The 19,647-nt window shown below is 40.2% G+C and overlaps 1 protein-coding gene across 7 annotated transcripts in view; it reads right to left on the reverse strand.

Annotated features, from left to right (window-relative positions):
* CTBP2 (C-terminal binding protein 2) overlaps positions 1-19,647 on the reverse strand; it is a 199,465-nt gene that overhangs the window by 72,748 nt on the left and 107,070 nt on the right. For 6 of the 7 annotated variants that reach the window (XM_083616855.1, XM_083616852.1, XM_083616857.1 and 3 more), the window contains one exon: positions 3,240-3,400. The exons of the other annotated variant lie outside the window; for it this stretch is intronic. In XM_083616855.1, coding sequence (XP_083472981.1) covers positions 3,240-3,297 — 58 coding nt within the window. In that variant the 5' untranslated portion in view covers positions 3,298-3,400. The remainder of the gene's footprint in view (positions 1-3,239; positions 3,401-19,647) is intronic. 7 annotated transcript variants of the gene reach the window in all.

A 19,647-nucleotide genomic window follows, 5' to 3' on the forward strand; every position in this document is an offset into this window, starting at 1 on the left:
GCTCTCTGCTTTGAGTTTAAAATTCACTTCTGTATGATAGAGAACATGGCTTTCCAAGAGATATCAGTAACAATAATGTGTTTCACAGGAGGATTGTATGTGGACAACGGTCACTAGCATCAGCCTACTCTCGACTGATGGCTAAATAATTCAAGGCAAACTTAGAAGTAATGGGTGAAGGTATGTGAGTGTGGAGTGGAATAAGAGCACAAAACATTAAACAAAAACAACTGTTGTAGCAAAAAAAAAAGGGGCTGAAGAATCCTATGGTACCTTAAATGCTAGCAAATACCTCACATCTCAGGGTCAGGCCTACCACTGACAGTGTGAGAAGCCAAATGCTGGACAGTGCAAAACAGCCTACCCTGCACCACCTAAGCTCACCTGCTGCCTTCAGGTATGTCAGAGGATGCTTTCACAATGCCACTGTTGAAGTAAAATTCAACTGCTTGTCTGTTCAACTTTTTATTGTGGAAGGTCATCTTGTCTTTTGCCTCGGACAGCAAAATGTCTTGAATGGCTCCAGTTTTTTCTTTTTTTTAAAGAAGAACTTAGCTTTCTTTATCTATCCAATAAAACAGACTCTTGCCTACAAAAGCTTGTCCCACAGTACTCTTTGTAAATTATAATTATATTTGCATATTTCTAAGAGAACAAGTTTTTTTTTTTAAAAAAATAAAACTTCTGCCTCAGTCTCTAAACGTTTAAATTTTACAATCCATGCCTAGGTTCATTTTCTCTAGAATTCCTTGTGGCTGAGGCAATCTTTCTACACAGACTGCACCCTTAGATGTAGGTAATCACTTAGAAGACATGATTTAAGCTCTGGCTCATTGAATGTCCCTCTGTTCTTTTTCTCCCCCTGCCCTCTGCCTGTAAAACATTTATAAGATGACCAGCAACTCTCATCATGGAGACGTATCAGTGAACCCATTAGAAAGTCTGACACTGTCGATCCTGGCACTACTTTTATTTGCCTCATAAGTAAATAAAAGATACACTGTCTAGACCAGCAGCAGAGATAGATTAACTACTAACAGTGTTTTGTTTCACACCAAACAATTATCCTGCACAAACCCATTAAGACAACGAAGAACGGAACAGGAGCAGTGCTTTGTGGACTGCAGTTGTCCAACTGCAATGAAACAAATCCCCAAAATCTAAGCTGTAACAGATCCCTACTTCAAAAAACATGTAGACATACACTTTGGGGGATGGGACCTGAAGGAGCATTAAATTTATCTATGTTTATATAATTCCTTTCAGACTTTTTTCCCCAGACTAATTTTGCCAACCCTACCTCACAAAAAGCCTGTCTACTTGCAATCACTTTTGCATTTTGATTGATCTCAAACTCATGTGCACAGAAGTTCTCATTATGCTTGGTCATCACCATATACTGTCAAATGTGTTGAGCAAGGAAAGTGTCACTACAAAATCCTAGTCTTAATTTCCTGGAGTGCCTGTTTTCTTTATTTAACATTACTTGAAAAATGCTGAGCAATATGGCAATCCACGGCAGATCCTTGGCTGTTAATACGCTCTCCAATGGTTTTACATGCAACCTGAGGCACAAAAACTTCTATCTATTGAAAAAGGTATGCTGAATTTTCCAACTGGAACTTGGAAATATAACTGCAGGGCACTTGGCTGAAAAATAGGTGAGGATACTCACCATGAGGTTGTTACAGTAAGTGCCACACTTTTTAACCCCCTTTCCCCCCCACAAAAAGAGGTGCGTACCCTGAGTACCCCCTAGGGGGGAAAGTACTGCCTGTAGCTGTTTCCAGGGAAAAGTCTATTGTGTGTCCCATTGTTTGTGAATGGCAGCTGTGTTAGTGGGGAGAGCACACATGAACCCCATGAAGGTATACAAGTGTGAATTCATGGTGCGTCTGGGTTGCTGCTATTTTATATTTTTATTGATTTACTGCATGGTCCTTTTTGGTAGTTGTATTTACAATAATTTTATTGTATTATCTTACGTAAGACACTGTTCACAGCTTTGAAGGGCCAAATAAGCAGTATAGAGATAAACCAATGATGATGGTGAGCAAATAGCTAACTAATTACAGTCGTACCTTGGTTTTGGAACAGCTTAGTTCCTGAATGTTTTGGCTCCCGAACGCCGCAAACTGTTCCGGTTTGCAAAGTATTTTTGGAAGTCAAATGTCCAGCGGGGTTTCTGCAGCTTCTGATTGGCTGCAGGAGTTTCCTGCAGCCAATCAGAAGCTGTGCTGTGGTTTCCGAACATTTTGGAAGTTGAACCGACTTCCAGAACGGATTCTGTTTGACTTTCAAGGTATGACTGTACATCTACAACCACCTCACACGCTTTACTTGAGCTTTGGGGAAGTACCACATATTGCAGAGAAGGGCAGGACTGCCACTAAAAAGACAACACCATGGGAAGTAACCTCCCCACACGTCACCACACACCTAAACATTGCCTAGGAATTCATTACAAAATGTGCATTTCCTCATCACTGGCTGGTGCTGGCAAAGACAGGGAAATGCTTTTGAAAACCATGGAGGCAAGCTGAAGCTGATATTACGGAATAATAGAAGGAAACCTGATACGGAGATCTATTTTTGGCAGCAACAACATTTCTTTGCCTTCATAGAAGTTATTGCAACAAATGTTCAAGGCTGGCATTCCGCTGTTGCTGAGGTAGTTTTTATTATGTGTTTCCTAACTCTGCTTATTTTGTTTATTGTTAGGATTGATTTATTTTGTTGTGATTTGTATTTTTATCTCTAAACCGCCAAGTGTGATATTGTCATAAATGTTGAAATTAACAAATAAAATGTTGACTTCTCCCATTAGTGAAAAAAGCAGCCAAATGTAAACTGGAAGAATGGGAGAGGAAAGTAATACTGTAATGCAAAGAGTCTTTACATTTTTCAAACCAAATATGTGGGTTTGGGATTTTCAAAGGATGTCTTAATTTTTTTCACATTAGGAGCAGATGTGGGATAATTCCAGCACCTGAACATTACCAAATAAAGGCAAGGATTTGCATATTAACCGGCATGAAAAAATATATACATATAATGTGATTTGTCTACAACTACAAGGTACAAATACATTGCCAGGGTGCAGCTCTCTGCTCAGTGTTGTATTTCTATTAGGGCATTAGCACTGAACTAGCTTTCCATAAAATGAAATGCGAGATCGGCAAGTTTCCTAAAAGTCTTAGGAACTGTTCAGTAGATGTATAGGTTACATCAAGGCTTACCTTCACAAATTCTGTCCAATCGCTGCCGTTTGACTTTGTGTTTGTCCACAAGTGCCATTGCGCTACTGTGTTTTACAACTTTTGGAATCAAAGGATAAAGCAATCCCCCAAGAACTTATGGAAATTCACAGTAGTCCGAGTGCATAACGTCACTTTGAATCCTGCAACAAGAAGAGAGTTGTACATCGTTGGCCCTTTGTAAAACAACATCTGTATTGAAACTGTCTAGAAATGCTTCTCATATCATCAGAATGAAAACAGTTTTGGTGCATTTCGCTCCTAAGACAATGAGCTAAAATCTGGGTGCCCCATGTTCACTGCGCAAGTGATGGGGGAAAATAGAAATGTTTGCACACATTTTTGTTTTAGGGCTAGATTTTTATTTCTAACTGCAACACAGCAGTTAGAAGTTCATACACTTTTCCCTAAAGTGCCCAAATGAGTGCTGTGGAAGCAGCATATCATAGCCAGTGGCACTGCACCACAGTCATGCTTTGAGGACAAGAGAGCAAGCTGGCACCACGACACTAGCAATTGCCAGCTTCAATGCTTAAAGCATAACAGTGGTGTGCTAACATGTTACATGGAATAGACATAGCCTCACTGGAGCAGACTAATGCAGGGACAGGAGGAACATCCCCACGAAAAGACACACACAACTGCTGCCATTAAGACATTTTGTTCACTATGGAGCCCTCATTACGCAAATTCCTGCTGCAGATATGGGACAGCAAACGTTTAAATGGAACTGTAAAGAAGTGTTGCAGACACAGGATGGCTATAGCATCTACTCCTTCTGGAGACTGTATCTGCTTTTCATCTCAGACTTTGCCTTGTTGCTGCTGAAGCTATATACTATTCTCTATATGTCTGCCTTTATGGATTTTTACTATCATGCACTCTTGGTCATTTGAGCTTGATGTTGGTTGAACTAGATGTAAGAATGCTTACACTAGATATATTAACATATGTGTAATGCAATGCCTTTGTCAGCACAACCAGTGGGGTTTTTTTTAGAAGGAAGCCCTTATCTATATGCACTGGGACTGGACCATCATCTAGATTTTGTTGTACGGTATTTCAACTGTATAGTAAACTGGCTTTGCATACAGCAGTGCTCAGAGATATGAAGTCAAGGGTCTTTGATCATACCCTGGAGCAATGACCCTGCTGTCTCAACCAGAGCTTTTCAGTTGTTGTTTTTAAGTCCAAGCCCCAAGCTGCTGAGAATAAATGTGATATGTGTTGCCTGTTTCCGATTAAGGCTTAGAAACCAGAGTCTACATCACTTTTGGTAGTCTGAGGTGGAACATCTCAGCTCAGCTTGTTCTTTGCCACAGCTTCCAGCTCATGTCCTCTTGCATTTTAAAACATGCTTTTCCCCAGTACATTCCTTCATGATGCTTCCTGCAAACCCACAGCCCAAGTAAATGCAATAAAAGATTCTAGAGCAGATGTGGAGAACCTCCAGTCCACAGGCCTAATTAAGCCCAGCCCAGGTCCGAGTTTGGCCCATGAGGCCATTTCCCCCAATCCATGGCCACCTGCCCACAACCTGATGTCATATCAGGTGTGGGACAGGTAAGGAAAGGGCTACAAAAGTAAACTGGGGAACTTAAAACTGGCTGACAGCTGGGATCCGCATGCACTAAGGAGTCCACCATTGGGAACTCACTAGTGCAGTGCCGATCAGTTGAAAAGAAGGCTTCATTTTAAGGAGACTGCATCAAAGACTAACAGAAATCATTAAGTGCATTTACAGAGATTTGGCCAGTTTATGTAAATAATATCTACCATACAGGTTTAATTTATTCATACTATTGACAAAATCTGGAATTTTAATTGAATTCTATTACACACACACGTAATTCACACCTTGCCCTTCCATTCTACTCTGTTGATGCTAATCTTGATAATTTAGCTATAATTTATATAAGTCTATTTATTGGTGCCTAGTTTTATAATACCAACAACTAACTTGTATGTGTGAGACCAATCTATAACAGAAATGGCAAACCTGTGGTCCTCCAGATGTTGCTGGATTCCTACTCCCATCAGCCTCAGCCAACACAGCCAAAGGTCATGGATGATGGGAGGTGTAGTACATCTGGAGGGCCACAGGCTAGCCAATCCCGACCTACAAGATGGTCTAATCTGTGCTGTAGCATGTGAAACAGCAAGGAGGAAAAAGCAGAGGATGTTAGAAAAAAGAGGTGCCGGAACTCACCATGAATGCCTCCCTTGTTCTCTTATAATGGCAATGGCACCCCCCTGAGAGGTGCCAGAAGTGAGTTCTGGCTGGGAAAAAAAGCCCTGGCTCACACCATACTTAAATGAACTTGGAAAAAGTGAAAAGGAGAAAAAAGACCTTGTACCAACATCAGATTTCAGGCAACTGTATACCAAATGCATTAAAAATTTACCAAGTAAAACAACCCTACATGTGATTCCTTTCTGGATGACAAGGTGCTGGTGGGGGGGGGGGGAAATGCGACCCAGAATATGGCATGTTTGACAATCTCAATACAGTACTTGCTCACTTGGGTGTCCTTTGAGGTTCCACTGATTGGTGCCTAAGTAATGTTTGTGAGAGGGCATACATTTGAAGCTTGGGTTCTAGAAGAGGTTTGAAGTTTCATATATGAATCTGCAGCTTCTATCCCATAATGCTAAAATGGAGCTTATCACTAGCACCTGTTAACAGCCTGGCAACTTTCCCTTAAGCCTCCCTAAGATCAGCACTATTCAGAAGTAAATTAATAGTAAAGTGGATTCCTTTGCAAGAGTCATGAACCTCAGCATAATTACTCAAAGAGAAAAGATAGCTGCAGGGTGCTTAAAAGGAAGTCTAATCAAATGTGAATGACAACATAGGTGCCTATAAAATACTATGCACACATAACAGGGAGTCAATCTATGAATGTGCAGTTTCTACAGGACGTCAAACTTCCACATAACTCATGCTCCATTAAAATCATTCCTGCTAATATAAAATTCAAGTAGTTCAGTGCTGAAGCAAAAAGAAGGGGTGGGGACTGATCAGGATGCTTAGATGAAACTCAATGCATGCTTTTAAAAATGTTATTTAGGGGCTGAAATACCCCCAAAACAATCTAGTGGAAGGGAAGTGAGATTTGACCTGCTTGAACACCCTAAAACGTACAGTATCCTGGCTTCCACCCTTAACAAAAACTCTCCAGTTAGAGGGTGATGATTCAATGCAACATTTTGTTTCAGTTGTCCAGTAACAGCTGGTGCCCACTAGTAGGGCAGAAGAGGCCAATAGGTGGAGCCACAGCCAATGACAGACCAAGCTATAGCCGATGGCAGGCATAGCCAACTAATTCTACCTTTGTCTCCATTCTTGTTGAGTTCTACAAGGGGCAACATTGAGACGAAGGAGGAGGAAGCCAATAGGCAGTGCCAACCCCTGGAGTGGATGTAAAATAAGACAGCGGACAGGTAGAGACTGGCTGGTGTTCTAGATATATATTAGAAATATTTTCGAACAATGTGTAGTATTTGCCTATATCTATGAACGTGCGTGGGAAAACAAAAGGTAACAGAAGCCATTTGGAAAGTTGCACTATATAGACAAGGTGCGGTTGAAACCTAAATTATATTGGAAAGTCATATTTCTGATGAATGCAATGTGGAAAGAGAGGCTCTCAATGAGTGCAAGGAGGTGTGAGGGGAGGGGTTGCCATGCAGGGCTGGCCCTACGGTGAGGGAGAACAAGAACTGCTTCAGGTAGCAGATGCTGAGGTGGGGGGAGTGGCCAGAGCTGGGAGTGCCATGTGGCCTGCCCTCTTCCCCTATGCTAGCCTGCTGCCCTCAACTGCAGTAAAAGACACTGTCCTTTCACATCAGGTCAACTACCATTCCACTTGGCTTCTGTGTGTGCCTTGGGAGAGGGCACCGTCCTGCCCTTCGCCTCAGACAGCAAAATATCTGCTGCTGTGTAAGCGACTTCACTATGTTCTCCCCATTACTGCTCAAGAGATCCAAATATACTAGCAAGTTTCTGTGCATCATAGCCAATGTGGAGACTGGTGGGTAACTCGATCTACATTTGCATGACAATGATCATCTTGGGTCCACTGGTTAAATGCATCACCCAGATGGTGCTTGTCTCCATATTCAGGGCTACTGTCTGTCGTGACTAAAGCTGAACTGGGGTCATTGTAGGTTTGTTTTGTAATATTGCTTTTAAAGAGTAATCCAACAGGTTTATACAAATGCCATTAAGGGATGAGTATTATCGCAACGTTTTGCAGGTCTGGGTAATGCTGCCTCCTTACAGCTATGATCCTATCTGTTCGTCTAACACAGCATCCCAGAAGGAAATTCAGCTTCAGTTTGCCAGAAACTGTTGGCTATTAATAGTTAACAAATGCAATAGGATACTATTGTGGGGTTTGGGAGGGTGGGGGAGAAGACTGTAACAAATCTACTGCCTAGCAGGATCACAATTTCACGGAGATTATTGTTATTATTATAGATGGTTATCAATTATGCATCACGTTGATAGTTAATTTATAAAAGGAACAGGGGCTTACTGGTGCCGCTGAATTCTGACTGATAGGAGATGGGCGATTTCCTGGTAGTTAATGGCCAATTTCCCAGCAATACGACTGCAGCATAATCACAGAGATTTATAGTAATAATTAATTGATTTTTCCCTCAAAATGTGAAGATTCTAAAGACCATGATTCCCAGTCCTATTCATAATTAATCCTGCATTTAAAAAAAAAATACCTAAACTCCGAATTCAAGGCAAATAGGTTTTTAAGGGAAGAGTTTATTGTATTACCAATAAAAGGGGGGAGGGACCTATGTACATAAATAAAAGCTTACAGCAGATAAATACAGTAGATAAATAGAAGTGAAGTAATTTTCACTGTCAACATTTCTCAGTTTAATGAAAGCACTCTTCACATTCTAACAGGAATAAGGCAGTAGAATAAAAAGCAGGAACAAGTCTGTATGGGCTCGACTAGTAGGAAGTTAGCTTATATCAGGTATGAGCAACTTTATGGTTCAAAACACAACTTGTGAGAACTGGGACCAGCTTTGAAGATGAAGAAATAGGGGAAAGTGTGCAGGCATACAAGCAGAGAAAGAAACTCCCTGTCACCAAGTCATACATGAGATGCAGAGAATCACACAATTACCCACGATGTACGGACTACCTCTTGCTTGTGGGAGAAGTACAAATAGTATCCTTTACTCCCCTAAATATTCAAGCAAGGAGCAGACAAGCAAGCCTTGCTATAACTTCTACCACCACAGCTGCCACCTTCAGTTTTTAACAGTTTCTGCGTCATCTGTAGGATACCTGTCTGCTCTATACAGGATAGACCCATAATTTCATCTTTCTGTTGCTTCACCTGGGCAGATATCAAACCAGTGTCAGCAGTGCCCTGTAAACGGGTTAATCCAGAGATATACTATGACAGGGCAGAAGAAGTTCCAATCAGGGGAAACAAGATTTGAAGTGATGGACCCTGAACTTGATATTATTTCACTGCAGCAGGGACATTTTACCATCTGGGTTCTCAGTCAGAGACAACTGGTACTCATTCCAGAGACGCCAACAAGTAGCAAATGGTATGGCTAGCATAGATACTATGATATTACAGAGTCGAACATCAATACTGTGAACACGTTCTGTATGTTACCAGCAGTGTGGTCCTGGCAGCGATGGCAATCAAAACAGAGCCTGGCGTTTCTGTCTCTCTCATTACCAAGCACCAGCCTTAAACACACAATTTAAAACAAATTCTTGAGAACAACAATTTTAATGGCTTCATTATTTCCAAAGCTGAAAATCTCTGCATGTAAAATATTTGCACTTAAGCCAACTGCACATGACAACAGCAGGAACTCTTAGATCATCAGGAACACAGAAGAATTACAAAGGAAAGAAAAACCTTACTACTTTTCCATGGTAATTAGAAAATGTAATAAATCTTTTAAGGCATGCAAATTGGAGAGCTGCGCTAAAAAGAGAAAAAGACATCCAGAACCTTAAAACGATTGCATTTATTAGGAGCAAAGGTAAGGAGGGTTTCAAAACACACCACTTCAAAAAACATACAAACATGACTTCGAAAAGTAAAGGAAACAAAAATTTTAAAAAATCTGTGTTCAGTTTTTGCTCACAGGCTTCACACAAAAAGGTCTGCTTCAAAAATCAAGCCAAGTACACAAGTCCTTTGTTGCAAATCTGAAATGGCAACGATCCTTCTACAATACAGTTACCATGGAATGAGTGAAAAGTTACATAATTTCATAAACTATACTTCAATCATTGAGTAACCCTGTAAAATGCACTCCAACCATGCATTGTAGGAGCTTGTGCAGCCAATGCTCCTAAATCAATAGTGGGCTGGTGTGATCACACACTTCCCTTACCAGCCCCCAAATGCTCTAAGAGAAAAACTTCTCTGCCTATAACTATTTCTAAAAAGTTAAATCCTCACTGAGCTTAGCAATACCATTTATTGGTGATGTTGTACTGGCTTGGATCCAGAGGAAAGCAAAACAGGGCAAGCTTGCACTTTGGGGCTTTCACATCACACCCCGCTGAGACCCCTTAAAACTTGAGGATCAGGGATGAAGTGCAGAGGAATGCAATGTGGAAATCAGAAGAAATCAGGAGTGGGGCTTCTGTACTGGAAAGAAAAGGGCAGTGTGAAGCTGCAGGCAGATATACAAACAAATAAAAATGTACAAGCAAGAATACATACAACTCAGCAAGAGACAACCGTCTTTTGTCCTCTCATGTGGGATTATGGAGGGAAATGAATCCCTTTCACTTCCCCCACCAAAAAAACAAAACAAAAACTGGACCTATTTGCGATTTGGCAGCTTAATCCGCTCTGGAAATGCTTATAAGACTATAAATTTCATCCATTTTGGCCAAAAGAGTTATAGCTGTTTTTCGATTCGCCATTATAACGGATGGGAAACACAGGCCTTAGCTTTGCATGGAGCAGCTCAGAATTCAAATTAAAGATCAAAGAGAATAGAGCAACTCAGAGAGATCAAAATTATACACAGCTACAAGGTGAATCTTGGGTCCCATGCACATCCCTAATAAATAGCTCTCCAGTTTCTTAAGTAATCTTATATTACAAGATATTGATCTCTTGTGTCTCTTATTTATGAACTTGCGTAGTTCATTTGGGAGTACACTGCACAGAGTGAATCTCTCCAGTCTATTTCCATGACTGAACTTGAGAGGAGAAAGCAGCTGCATCAGCAAGACTAGCAGTGAACTGGCAGATGTATGAATCCAGACCATAGCTGTCAACTTTTCCCTTTTCTGGCAAAGAATCCTATCTGGAATAAGGGAATTTCCCTTAAAAAAAGGGAAACGTTGACAGCTATGATCCAGACTGGAGTCCTGATATTGAGCTGCAGCTTTTCAACCAGGTTCCATTAAAGAACTGGTCCCTTACACCAGTGGCCTCCCCAGGGCAGGCAACACAAAAGGCAGGAGACTGCTGAGATGCAATCGTATGTAAAGCTCCAGACCAGAGGATTAAAACATTCAAAGCTCCCCACTCTTCAAGAAAGAGGTAGCACATGTGTAGGGTAATGTGGCCCAAGAGGCATCAAGGTCCTCAGCTGATGTTCAGACTTTGTCAAGTGAAGTGGTCTGCTTGGAGCTATCTCAGGTTCCATAACTCTAATCTGTTCCTACCTGACCAACAGGGATCTGCCATGCCCCAAGGACTCCTACTTTTGGTCATATTAAATTACCTTTCTGAGTCTTTATCAACATACAAGAAGATACCCTCCAACTCAGGGGTCAGCAAACTTTTTCAGCAGGGGGCCGGTCCACTGTCCCTCAGACCTTGTAGGGGACCAGACTATATTTTGAAGGGGGGGAAATGAACGAATTCCTATGCCCCACAAATAACCCAGAGATGCATTTTAAATAAAAGGACACATTCTACTCTCCAGGACCATCCGTGGGCCAGATTTAGAAGGCTATTGGGTCGGATTCAGCCCCCGGGCCTTAGTTTGCCTACCCATGCTCTAAAAAACCCCACTTCATGCACCAATTCCATATCATTTAAACCAGTATACAAAGCACAAAACACAATGCCTATGAAATCTGTAACTACATCACTACATGCTTAAACACTCTGAAGATAAAGGCACCAATTATGCTGTAGATGTACTTCAAAAATTAATACAGTTTCCATGATTGGGCCCATCCCATTTAAGTTTGACAGGTGCCCATGATGATACCATGCAGTGATAAGAGCCTACTTTTAAAACCTGCTGGAGTAAAACAAGCTCCCCAAGCCAGGATTTGGGGTGGCATAGATATGCTAGGGAAACAACAGAAACACAGAGGGGATTCCTCTTTAATAAAAAGATTTCCATTAGTTGAGCAGGATACACACACCTACCACTTCTTCTAAAAGATCTCTACGCAATCTGAAAATAAAACACAATTCTAAAACAGTAGTAGTAAGTAGGCTAAGCACAACTGAAAGCAGAGAGAGCAATTAACGCATACATATATGCACCGTTTCAGCATATAATGAAATCTGAGTGAAAAAGATACACACAGGGGGGGAAACTGTAATTCTTTGGTCTTCAGCAAGATTAGGAAACAACTGAAGTGATTTACATATAGTAATTGCATGTCCTTGCTAGTCTCCAGCGGCGTCTTTCAAAATTTAAATTTCCCTGAAAGGGCTCGGACATTACCCCAGGCATTTATTTATTTATTTGTGGGGGATTACTTAACCATGACAGCATGAAAAGTAATAACACATTGCAAAAAAAATTATTTCAGTTCTTCTTAGGATTGCGTTTTTAATACCCACAGTCCATGACAGAACAAAGAATGAGGAGCGTGTTATACCCAGTGCGAAGAAGGGTCTCTTCCAACAACAGTGAAATGGGCACTGCTCAGTAATGTATTTGGCCTGTGGATATCCTTGCAATTGAACTGAAGGCATGAAATCCACCTGCTGCTTAAATTGTGAACACCTCCATTACTATTACTTATTTATTTGATTACTTGCCCAACCTTCACCCTGAGACCGAATCTTTCATTTTTTTTATATGTCCATCAGAAATGCACATATATGAAATGAAAAAAGCAAATACAAAGCTAATGGCAGGGCAAATTCTTTTGTATCAATAACAGATGCAGATTAGCAGACTAAGCATACAGTGAGAAAAATACCGATCCTTGCTTATCTATAAAATAACACTAGTTTTTGTTTGTTTTGCACATGATAATGATCCCATTTTGTATTTTGTTATCCTTGCCCAGCATGGGCTTACCAGGATGAGGAAATGGATGGGGTATGTGTTTATTGATATACTAAAGGTAAAGGTAAAGGGACCCCTGACCATTAGGTCCAGTCATGGACAACTCTGGGGTTGCAGCGCTCATCTTGCTTTACTGGCCAAGGAGCCGGCGTACAGCTTCTGGGTCATGTGGCTAGCATGACTAAGCCGCTTCCGGCGAATCAGAGCAGCACACGGAAACACCGTTTACCTTCCCACTGGGGCAGTACCTATTTATATACTTGCACTTTGATGTGCTTTTGAACTGCTAGGTTGGCAGGAGCTGGGACTGAACAACGGGAGCTCACCCTGTTGCAGGGATTCGAACTGCCAACCTTCTGATTGGCAAGCCCTAGGCTCTGTGGTTTAACCCACAGCGCCACCTGTGTCCCTGATATACTACTAGTTTCTAAAGAGAGAGAAAAAAGAATCTAGAGAAGTTCATGTTTTTTTGCTCCCTGAGCACACAATACTGCATAATCCCAATAAGAAAAATGTATTTCATGAACAGAACTGATATTGATATTATCTTATCTATTCAGTTGTGGATAGTGGAGACTGGTTCCATCTCACCTGTACAGTTTCTTCCTTTGTGTTGAAGGTTTGTGATCCTAACAGGGGAGGAGGTTAGAGACTATGGTCCTATCGGCGGGAGCCAAACAAAAAGCATCAGATTTTGATAAATGGAGACATTTGGTTCTACTGAATCATTTTCCTTGGTCACTATAATTTCTTTCAATGGAAAAACACTGTTCTTTTCTCATTTCAAGGGAATAATAAAATCTGTTAGAAGTTTATAGGAGATCAAACTTAAATAAGGACCAAAGTGGTTGACCACATTGTCTCCAGGTTCCTTCCCATTGCATGACCATTTGCTCTCTCCACTAGCTAGAAACAAACAAACACTTCCACAGAACTACAACTTTGTTACTGTGAACTGCACAGAAAAGTAAACAAGATGAACTATGTTACTGAGTCAAAATTTTATTCTAAATCTTCTGGCTGCTTTAGCTGAGACTTAGCAGTTTCTATTGTCTAGGAAACAGCAGGAAGTAATATGACCAGTCCATCCAACTGCCTTTACATTTTTCCAACACAATTAACCAGCAACCAGTTCTAAATTTGGTAGGACTGAAACCACCCAGTATCCATCAAGCCCCAAACCCTCAGAGAGGCCATTTTCTTTCTCTTCTGATATGAAAACACATACATGGTTGAACACTTTCCCAACAAACTAAGTGAAATAAAACAAACAAACAAAAAACCCTCAGAGTACGTGAATGAAAAAATTACATAGCTAGAAAAAGAAAACACTTCTATAGGAGCAATTCTATTACATAAAAGTCACAGCCATGAAATATCTTCAAGACCCACTCTTAAGAGATTCTGGAGATTAGACATTTCTGTGGATAATGAGAACATTTACAATGTTGTTAGGTTGAGGTGGTGATGGTGGGGAGAGTAAACAATATAAATCTTTTATCTCCACACTAGAAAGAATATGCCGACTGCTGATTGATAAGTAACACAGGAAAAAATCTCTCATGAAAAGGTCAGTATTTTGCTGTGGTCCATTTTTCAATCCTGACACTGAGAGAACATTCCAAATGGACAATTGGTTTCATATAAAATGGGAAAGAGTATCATTTCTTTAAGTTCTTTGAGTAAACAAACCATTTTACCAGACTAGCCAGTGAACTGCTCATACAACTCTTTTTGTGGCCTTCTGTCACAAGAATCACTGGCTTCATCATGTGCTGAAGTAGGCTGTGTCCCAATCATCACTAAGACAACTTGTTCATCACTTATTCACCTTTAACAAATAAAAAGCTTTCAGGTGGGATGGGAAAGGAACGCCAAATGCATGCGAGTATAAAAAGGGTGAAAAAGCAGGCTACAGGTAGCACTGTTTCTGTGTTCATTCCCAAAATCATTGGACAATGATGGTCAAACAATTTAGCTGTGTAGCCATCTTGGCACTGTTGGAAGGGCTGTCTTCTACCAAAAGCCTCTTCCTAATGCCCTACCTGCTGTCTGTGTACCTATGAACCATACACTGCCTGTCAACTACAATGACTTGGAATCACTGGAACACCAAGGCCCCACTTGGGGCACCTGCCTGAACAATTGCTCTCTTGCCACTGAGCGTGACCTGGAAGTCAGCTGCAGCATGTAAATATAGCTGATGGACTTTACATAAGATTGGGTGGTCTGAAAGTAACAGTCTGTGAAACAACCCATTTTATCATTATTATATGGACATGCCAGTGATCAGAGACCACTAACTATTAATATGCCTTTTATCTCACAAACATAAAGACTTTTAGTGTTAACAGTTTTTTTAAAAAAAATCTAAATGGCTCAGAAGGGAGAATAAAGATTTTCTAGAAATAGATTGAGAATAGTACAGGTAAAAGCAGGCTCAGCAGAACCTGTGATCTTGATACACCTTCTGTTTTGGATGCTTGCCTGTGTCTGTGAACAACAGGCCAAAATGTACAGTTTATACCTTTGTAGTGTCAGGCTGCATGTTCTACAAGTCTGGGTTAATGTGTTTTTCTGAGCTGTTTACATTAACTGATCAAGCAAGCATATAAAGCCGTCCAGCATTTTCCACCACAGTAGGTTAGGGAGTGATAGGCTTATTCACGTCAACTCAATTCAGAACCAGTTTGTATGCATCTGATAACATGTACACAGCACTACTGCCTCTTTGGGAGTTTTAATTAGCTTCACCTGCATCAACACCACAGCATCAGCCGTGGTGGAAAGCTACCTGAATTTTCAGTGGAAAGCTACCTGAAAATTCAAGTCCAACAAACATACCTGGAACAAGAAAGGTTGTTTTAGAACAGGCTGGCAAGAGGTGGTGGAGGGGAGATGAGGAATGACAACAACCACGTAAAATGTTTGCAATAAGCAGTTGCTGACTATTCCAAATAGAGAAGATATTCACCAGACAAAAAGACTGCATAATCACGTGATTTGGTCATGCACTACAAAGCAATCAACAATACATTTGGTAAGGGATTAACATTAAAGAACTGCTCATATATCTATATAAAGCAGCTGGATTTGGGTGACTGGTCCTGCTGAATGCTCAACATGCATGCTCAGAACCTCATCTAATACTTCAAGCTCTGGAAGAACTCAGGGAAACAGTACCTGAGTCACAATATTGAGACAATCTGGACAAATTCCAGCAGGTAATTATGAATTTTGGTGACATTACTGTTTTTTCGCTGAAAATGCTGAGTTACATTAGATAGGAGGTCTCACACAACAATGAACTATGGGGATGGGGGTGGTTTGGAGGAGCTTGCACTACAATTCACCTGCAACTCTGTGCAGTTCAACACATGTTTTACTAGGCTATATTTAGTTGTGTACCACCATTCATCATGGCTGACGGGATCTCCATGGAGAACAGTTTTCTATCTTTCTTGGTGATACCAATGACAAGGTAGCCAAAGTGCCAAAATGGAACGAAGAGCCTGGAATAGAGGCATTTTCCATTATAATCAGGGGGTACAATTTAACCCATGACCATGTCATAGTGTTTTGGCTCAGGAGGGTTGGACCTAGGTGCTGGGTATTAAAAATACTTTGCAACCACAGTAATAATTTAACAGTTCCCTGCTAGAACTAGACTACAGAGAACTTCATTTCAAGTGTCCTCGATCACAGCTACTGTTTTTCACTTTTCACATTAAGGGTCACAAAATAACAAAGAGAGACTGAAAGTAGCTGCAGCTAGAATGACTGGGGAAGCTATATTGTTATAATCAAAGATAAAAAACTACAGGGGAGAAAAATGTAGCAAGTCTGTTCCTTTACTCTGGTGGAAGAAGCAAAAATGCTAGAGGTTAAACATCAGTAGAGTGTTTCAGTAATAACTGTGATTCCTGACAGCTGGAAATAAAGTACCTTTCTCTTCAATGAACTTTATTTCAAGACGGGACCAAAGTCTTATAAGGCTTTTACACAAGATGACAACAATTTTAAGCAAACAGCCGAACTACACAAGTGAACAACATACCGTATAGATAATCTTGCTTAAATGCAGCTGTGTATTGTGTGGTGTTCCCTCAACCAAATGAATGAATGAATGAAGTTCTAAGTATCATTGCAGATCATATAACTAGATGGTGTCTGTCTTAAAGTATCCCAAAGAAGTGTTTTTGTATATATAGTGGTTGCATCTTTCGCTGAACAAAAAAAGGGGAAATTAGAAAAATGGAAAGAATAAACATCTCTGCATGCAGAAAAAAATAAGGTGAGTGATGGAATGCAAAATAGAAACCAAAGAGCAGCCAAAAAAGAGAGAAAGAATAATGCAAACAGGGCTGAGAAAGAGAATGAACTAAAATATGGGGAGACTCAACAGAAGGGAAAGTCTACATATCAGCAATGTTTGGCGCCTGAAAATGAAAAGCCTCAGCTTACAGTATAACGTCAGAAACATAAAAGGAAGGATCAAAAGATAACACTAAGAACTCTTGCTTGTGGAGAAAAGGAAACAATAACACTAAAACACAAAGAAGCAAAGAGAATGGGAAGAAAAGGGTCTACAGCAGAGGAATCCAATGTGCAGCCCATTGGCTGCATGGGTTCTGTGTCTAAATACTCTTAAGGTCTACTTGGTATGAAAAGTTGGAACGTCTTGTGCTAGAAATTCAGAATTTAAATACTTAAAAGAATGCATAATCACTTGGAAATAGAGACAGCAAGATGAAACATTTTGTTAACTTGTTATAATTATTACTGCTTATATTCATCATAATAATAATAACTACTATTTATTATTATTGCACTAATTTATTATTATTAATATGCGTTTTAAATAAATAAACCCCTTTTAGGGTATTTATTCTGCCAAAGTCACTTCCATACTATATCTGAAACATCTGTGTTTGTGCCCCCGCTGGGCTCCCTTTAGGAAGAAGGGGAGAGTATAAATTTAATAATATCAAATATGAAACAGTAACAATATGGTTACAAAAACTACATTGGATCAAATATAAAAGATATATGAAACCAGCCATAAAAAGAAATCCAATCAGCCTAATGTTTCCTCCTGTCTTTCCACATTCCCTCTTTCAAATGGTTTTCAGGTCAAATAAAAACCATAGCTTTCTATTTTAGATTTAACAAACTGTGGTTTGTCACAAAAAGGAAACTTTGGTAAGTACTGGAAGACAGAGGATGAGGGGGCAAGGAAGCAAAGATTCCCAGAGCTGGTTCATATAATGTCACATTGGGGACTGGTGTTGTGCTTTAACCAGATAGTGATATATTTCCAAATCATGCTGAAAAGTGTACCCTAAAAGGTACTTACTGGGCTAGGCTAAAAAGAAAAGAAAAGCTACATATCTCACTGATTTCAGAACTGTCAACACTGAGCTGCTGCATGCTGCAGAGGGTATGTAAATCAACCACTTTAGAAATTACAATTTAATTTAAGTTTCCCAGTAAAGAAAACACATATAAGCAGGTATTTGCTGACCTGAGCAAAACACCAAGCTTCAAAGACAAACCCAAACAACCAGTCAGGAATAAAGAACCACAATATATAAAATTGACGCCATGCACAAACCGCACCACAGTATATTACAGGGCAATCTGAACTGTGTGTGCTAATGAATATTTATTAATTTAAGGAAAGAAACAAAATAATGAAATTCTTCAAACCCTAAAAGAATATTTCTGCACAATGTTTGTCTAAGACTACAGTAATAAAGTTCACCCCCCCACACCAAATCCTGTGCATTGTCAATTCGCTGTGATTTGAACGTTTCATGGTGGAACTTGTGATCTTCTGATGTTCTTGGACTCTAAGTTCCATTAGCCCCACCCAGCATAATCAGGCACAATAGGCTAACATCTGGAAGGCCACAGGTTTCCCAACATTGCTGAAGACCCCATGAAATGTGCTCATTGCAGAATAAGTGGCAGCACATGAAGAAAGTAGTTGCCACCTGAGATTTCTTCTGAAACGAGCCTTTCTCGGAACCTCTTATCTATAGCACCAAGTGTATCAAACATAAATAATGTTATACACTCACAAAGCACTTTTGTATTGTATTTCTGATGCACAGAGATGCTGTGTTCTTGAGGTGGGGGTTGTGACATTTTTAACATGGTATGTGCAATAAAATAGTACTTTTAAGCAAATAATAATAATAATAGTAATAATAATAATAATCCCTGTAGTAATTGTGCAAATTACAGTTTTACTGCAGTTTTATAAAAATGTGTAAAAGCCAGTTTTGATATTTACCAGGTGCCCTTCCTTTATTCATGTATTTCCCTGCAGCACAACAGCCAATAAAGTTTGCAAGCATGTGAATTTCATCATTCATCCTGCAAGCAGGTATACAAAAGTATTAGTCCAAAACCCTTTCCTTGACTTTGAGTCAAATCTCACTTCACTCCAAGTTCCAGGCTAGCCCCTGAGTTGATTTTCTGCAGTCAACAGAGAAGCCACTAGGAAAAAAGGATACACATTTCCTATAATTTACCCTGTGTCATATGCTTACTTGGCCATTAGAGGGCATTTTATACTAGAGTGAGTGGTCCACATGCAGCTCTTGAGCTGCATTAGTAAGCCTCATCAGCAGATGCTTAAAAACGGAGGGAGTTTTCTGTCAACTTTCATTTCATGACTGTCACTTCTCAACCTTTCCTTTCACAGGTACATAGTAACTCTCATTCATATATATAAATATATGCACAAGAGCAAGGACAAGAGGAGATGGCCAGGAGACATAAAAGACTTTAGTTAAGCACTTACAAGACATGCAGTTAAGCGCTGCAACAACCAGAGTGGATTCCCTCCCAACCACTAGAAGCAATAAACCCATCCATTGTTAATCTCAAAAGCAGCAAATTAGTATTTTTTAAATTTTTTTCAAAAATGATTAACTGTGGAAAAACTGTAAACAGTGTCAGAGCACTATTATCTGTTTCCTGAGCTGAAGGTTGGAGCTCTTATCGCTCTTTCGGTGGCGAAGAAAGGAAAGCTGAACTTTCGAACTGTCAAATAGATAAGCCACGGCCACTTACATTCTGGCGGTTCTCTCTC

The sequence above is a fragment of the Podarcis filfolensis genome (genome assembly GCF_964270895.1).
Source record: "Podarcis filfolensis genome assembly, chromosome: 5".
NCBI classification, from domain to species: domain Eukaryota; kingdom Metazoa; phylum Chordata; class Lepidosauria; order Squamata; family Lacertidae; genus Podarcis; species Podarcis filfolensis.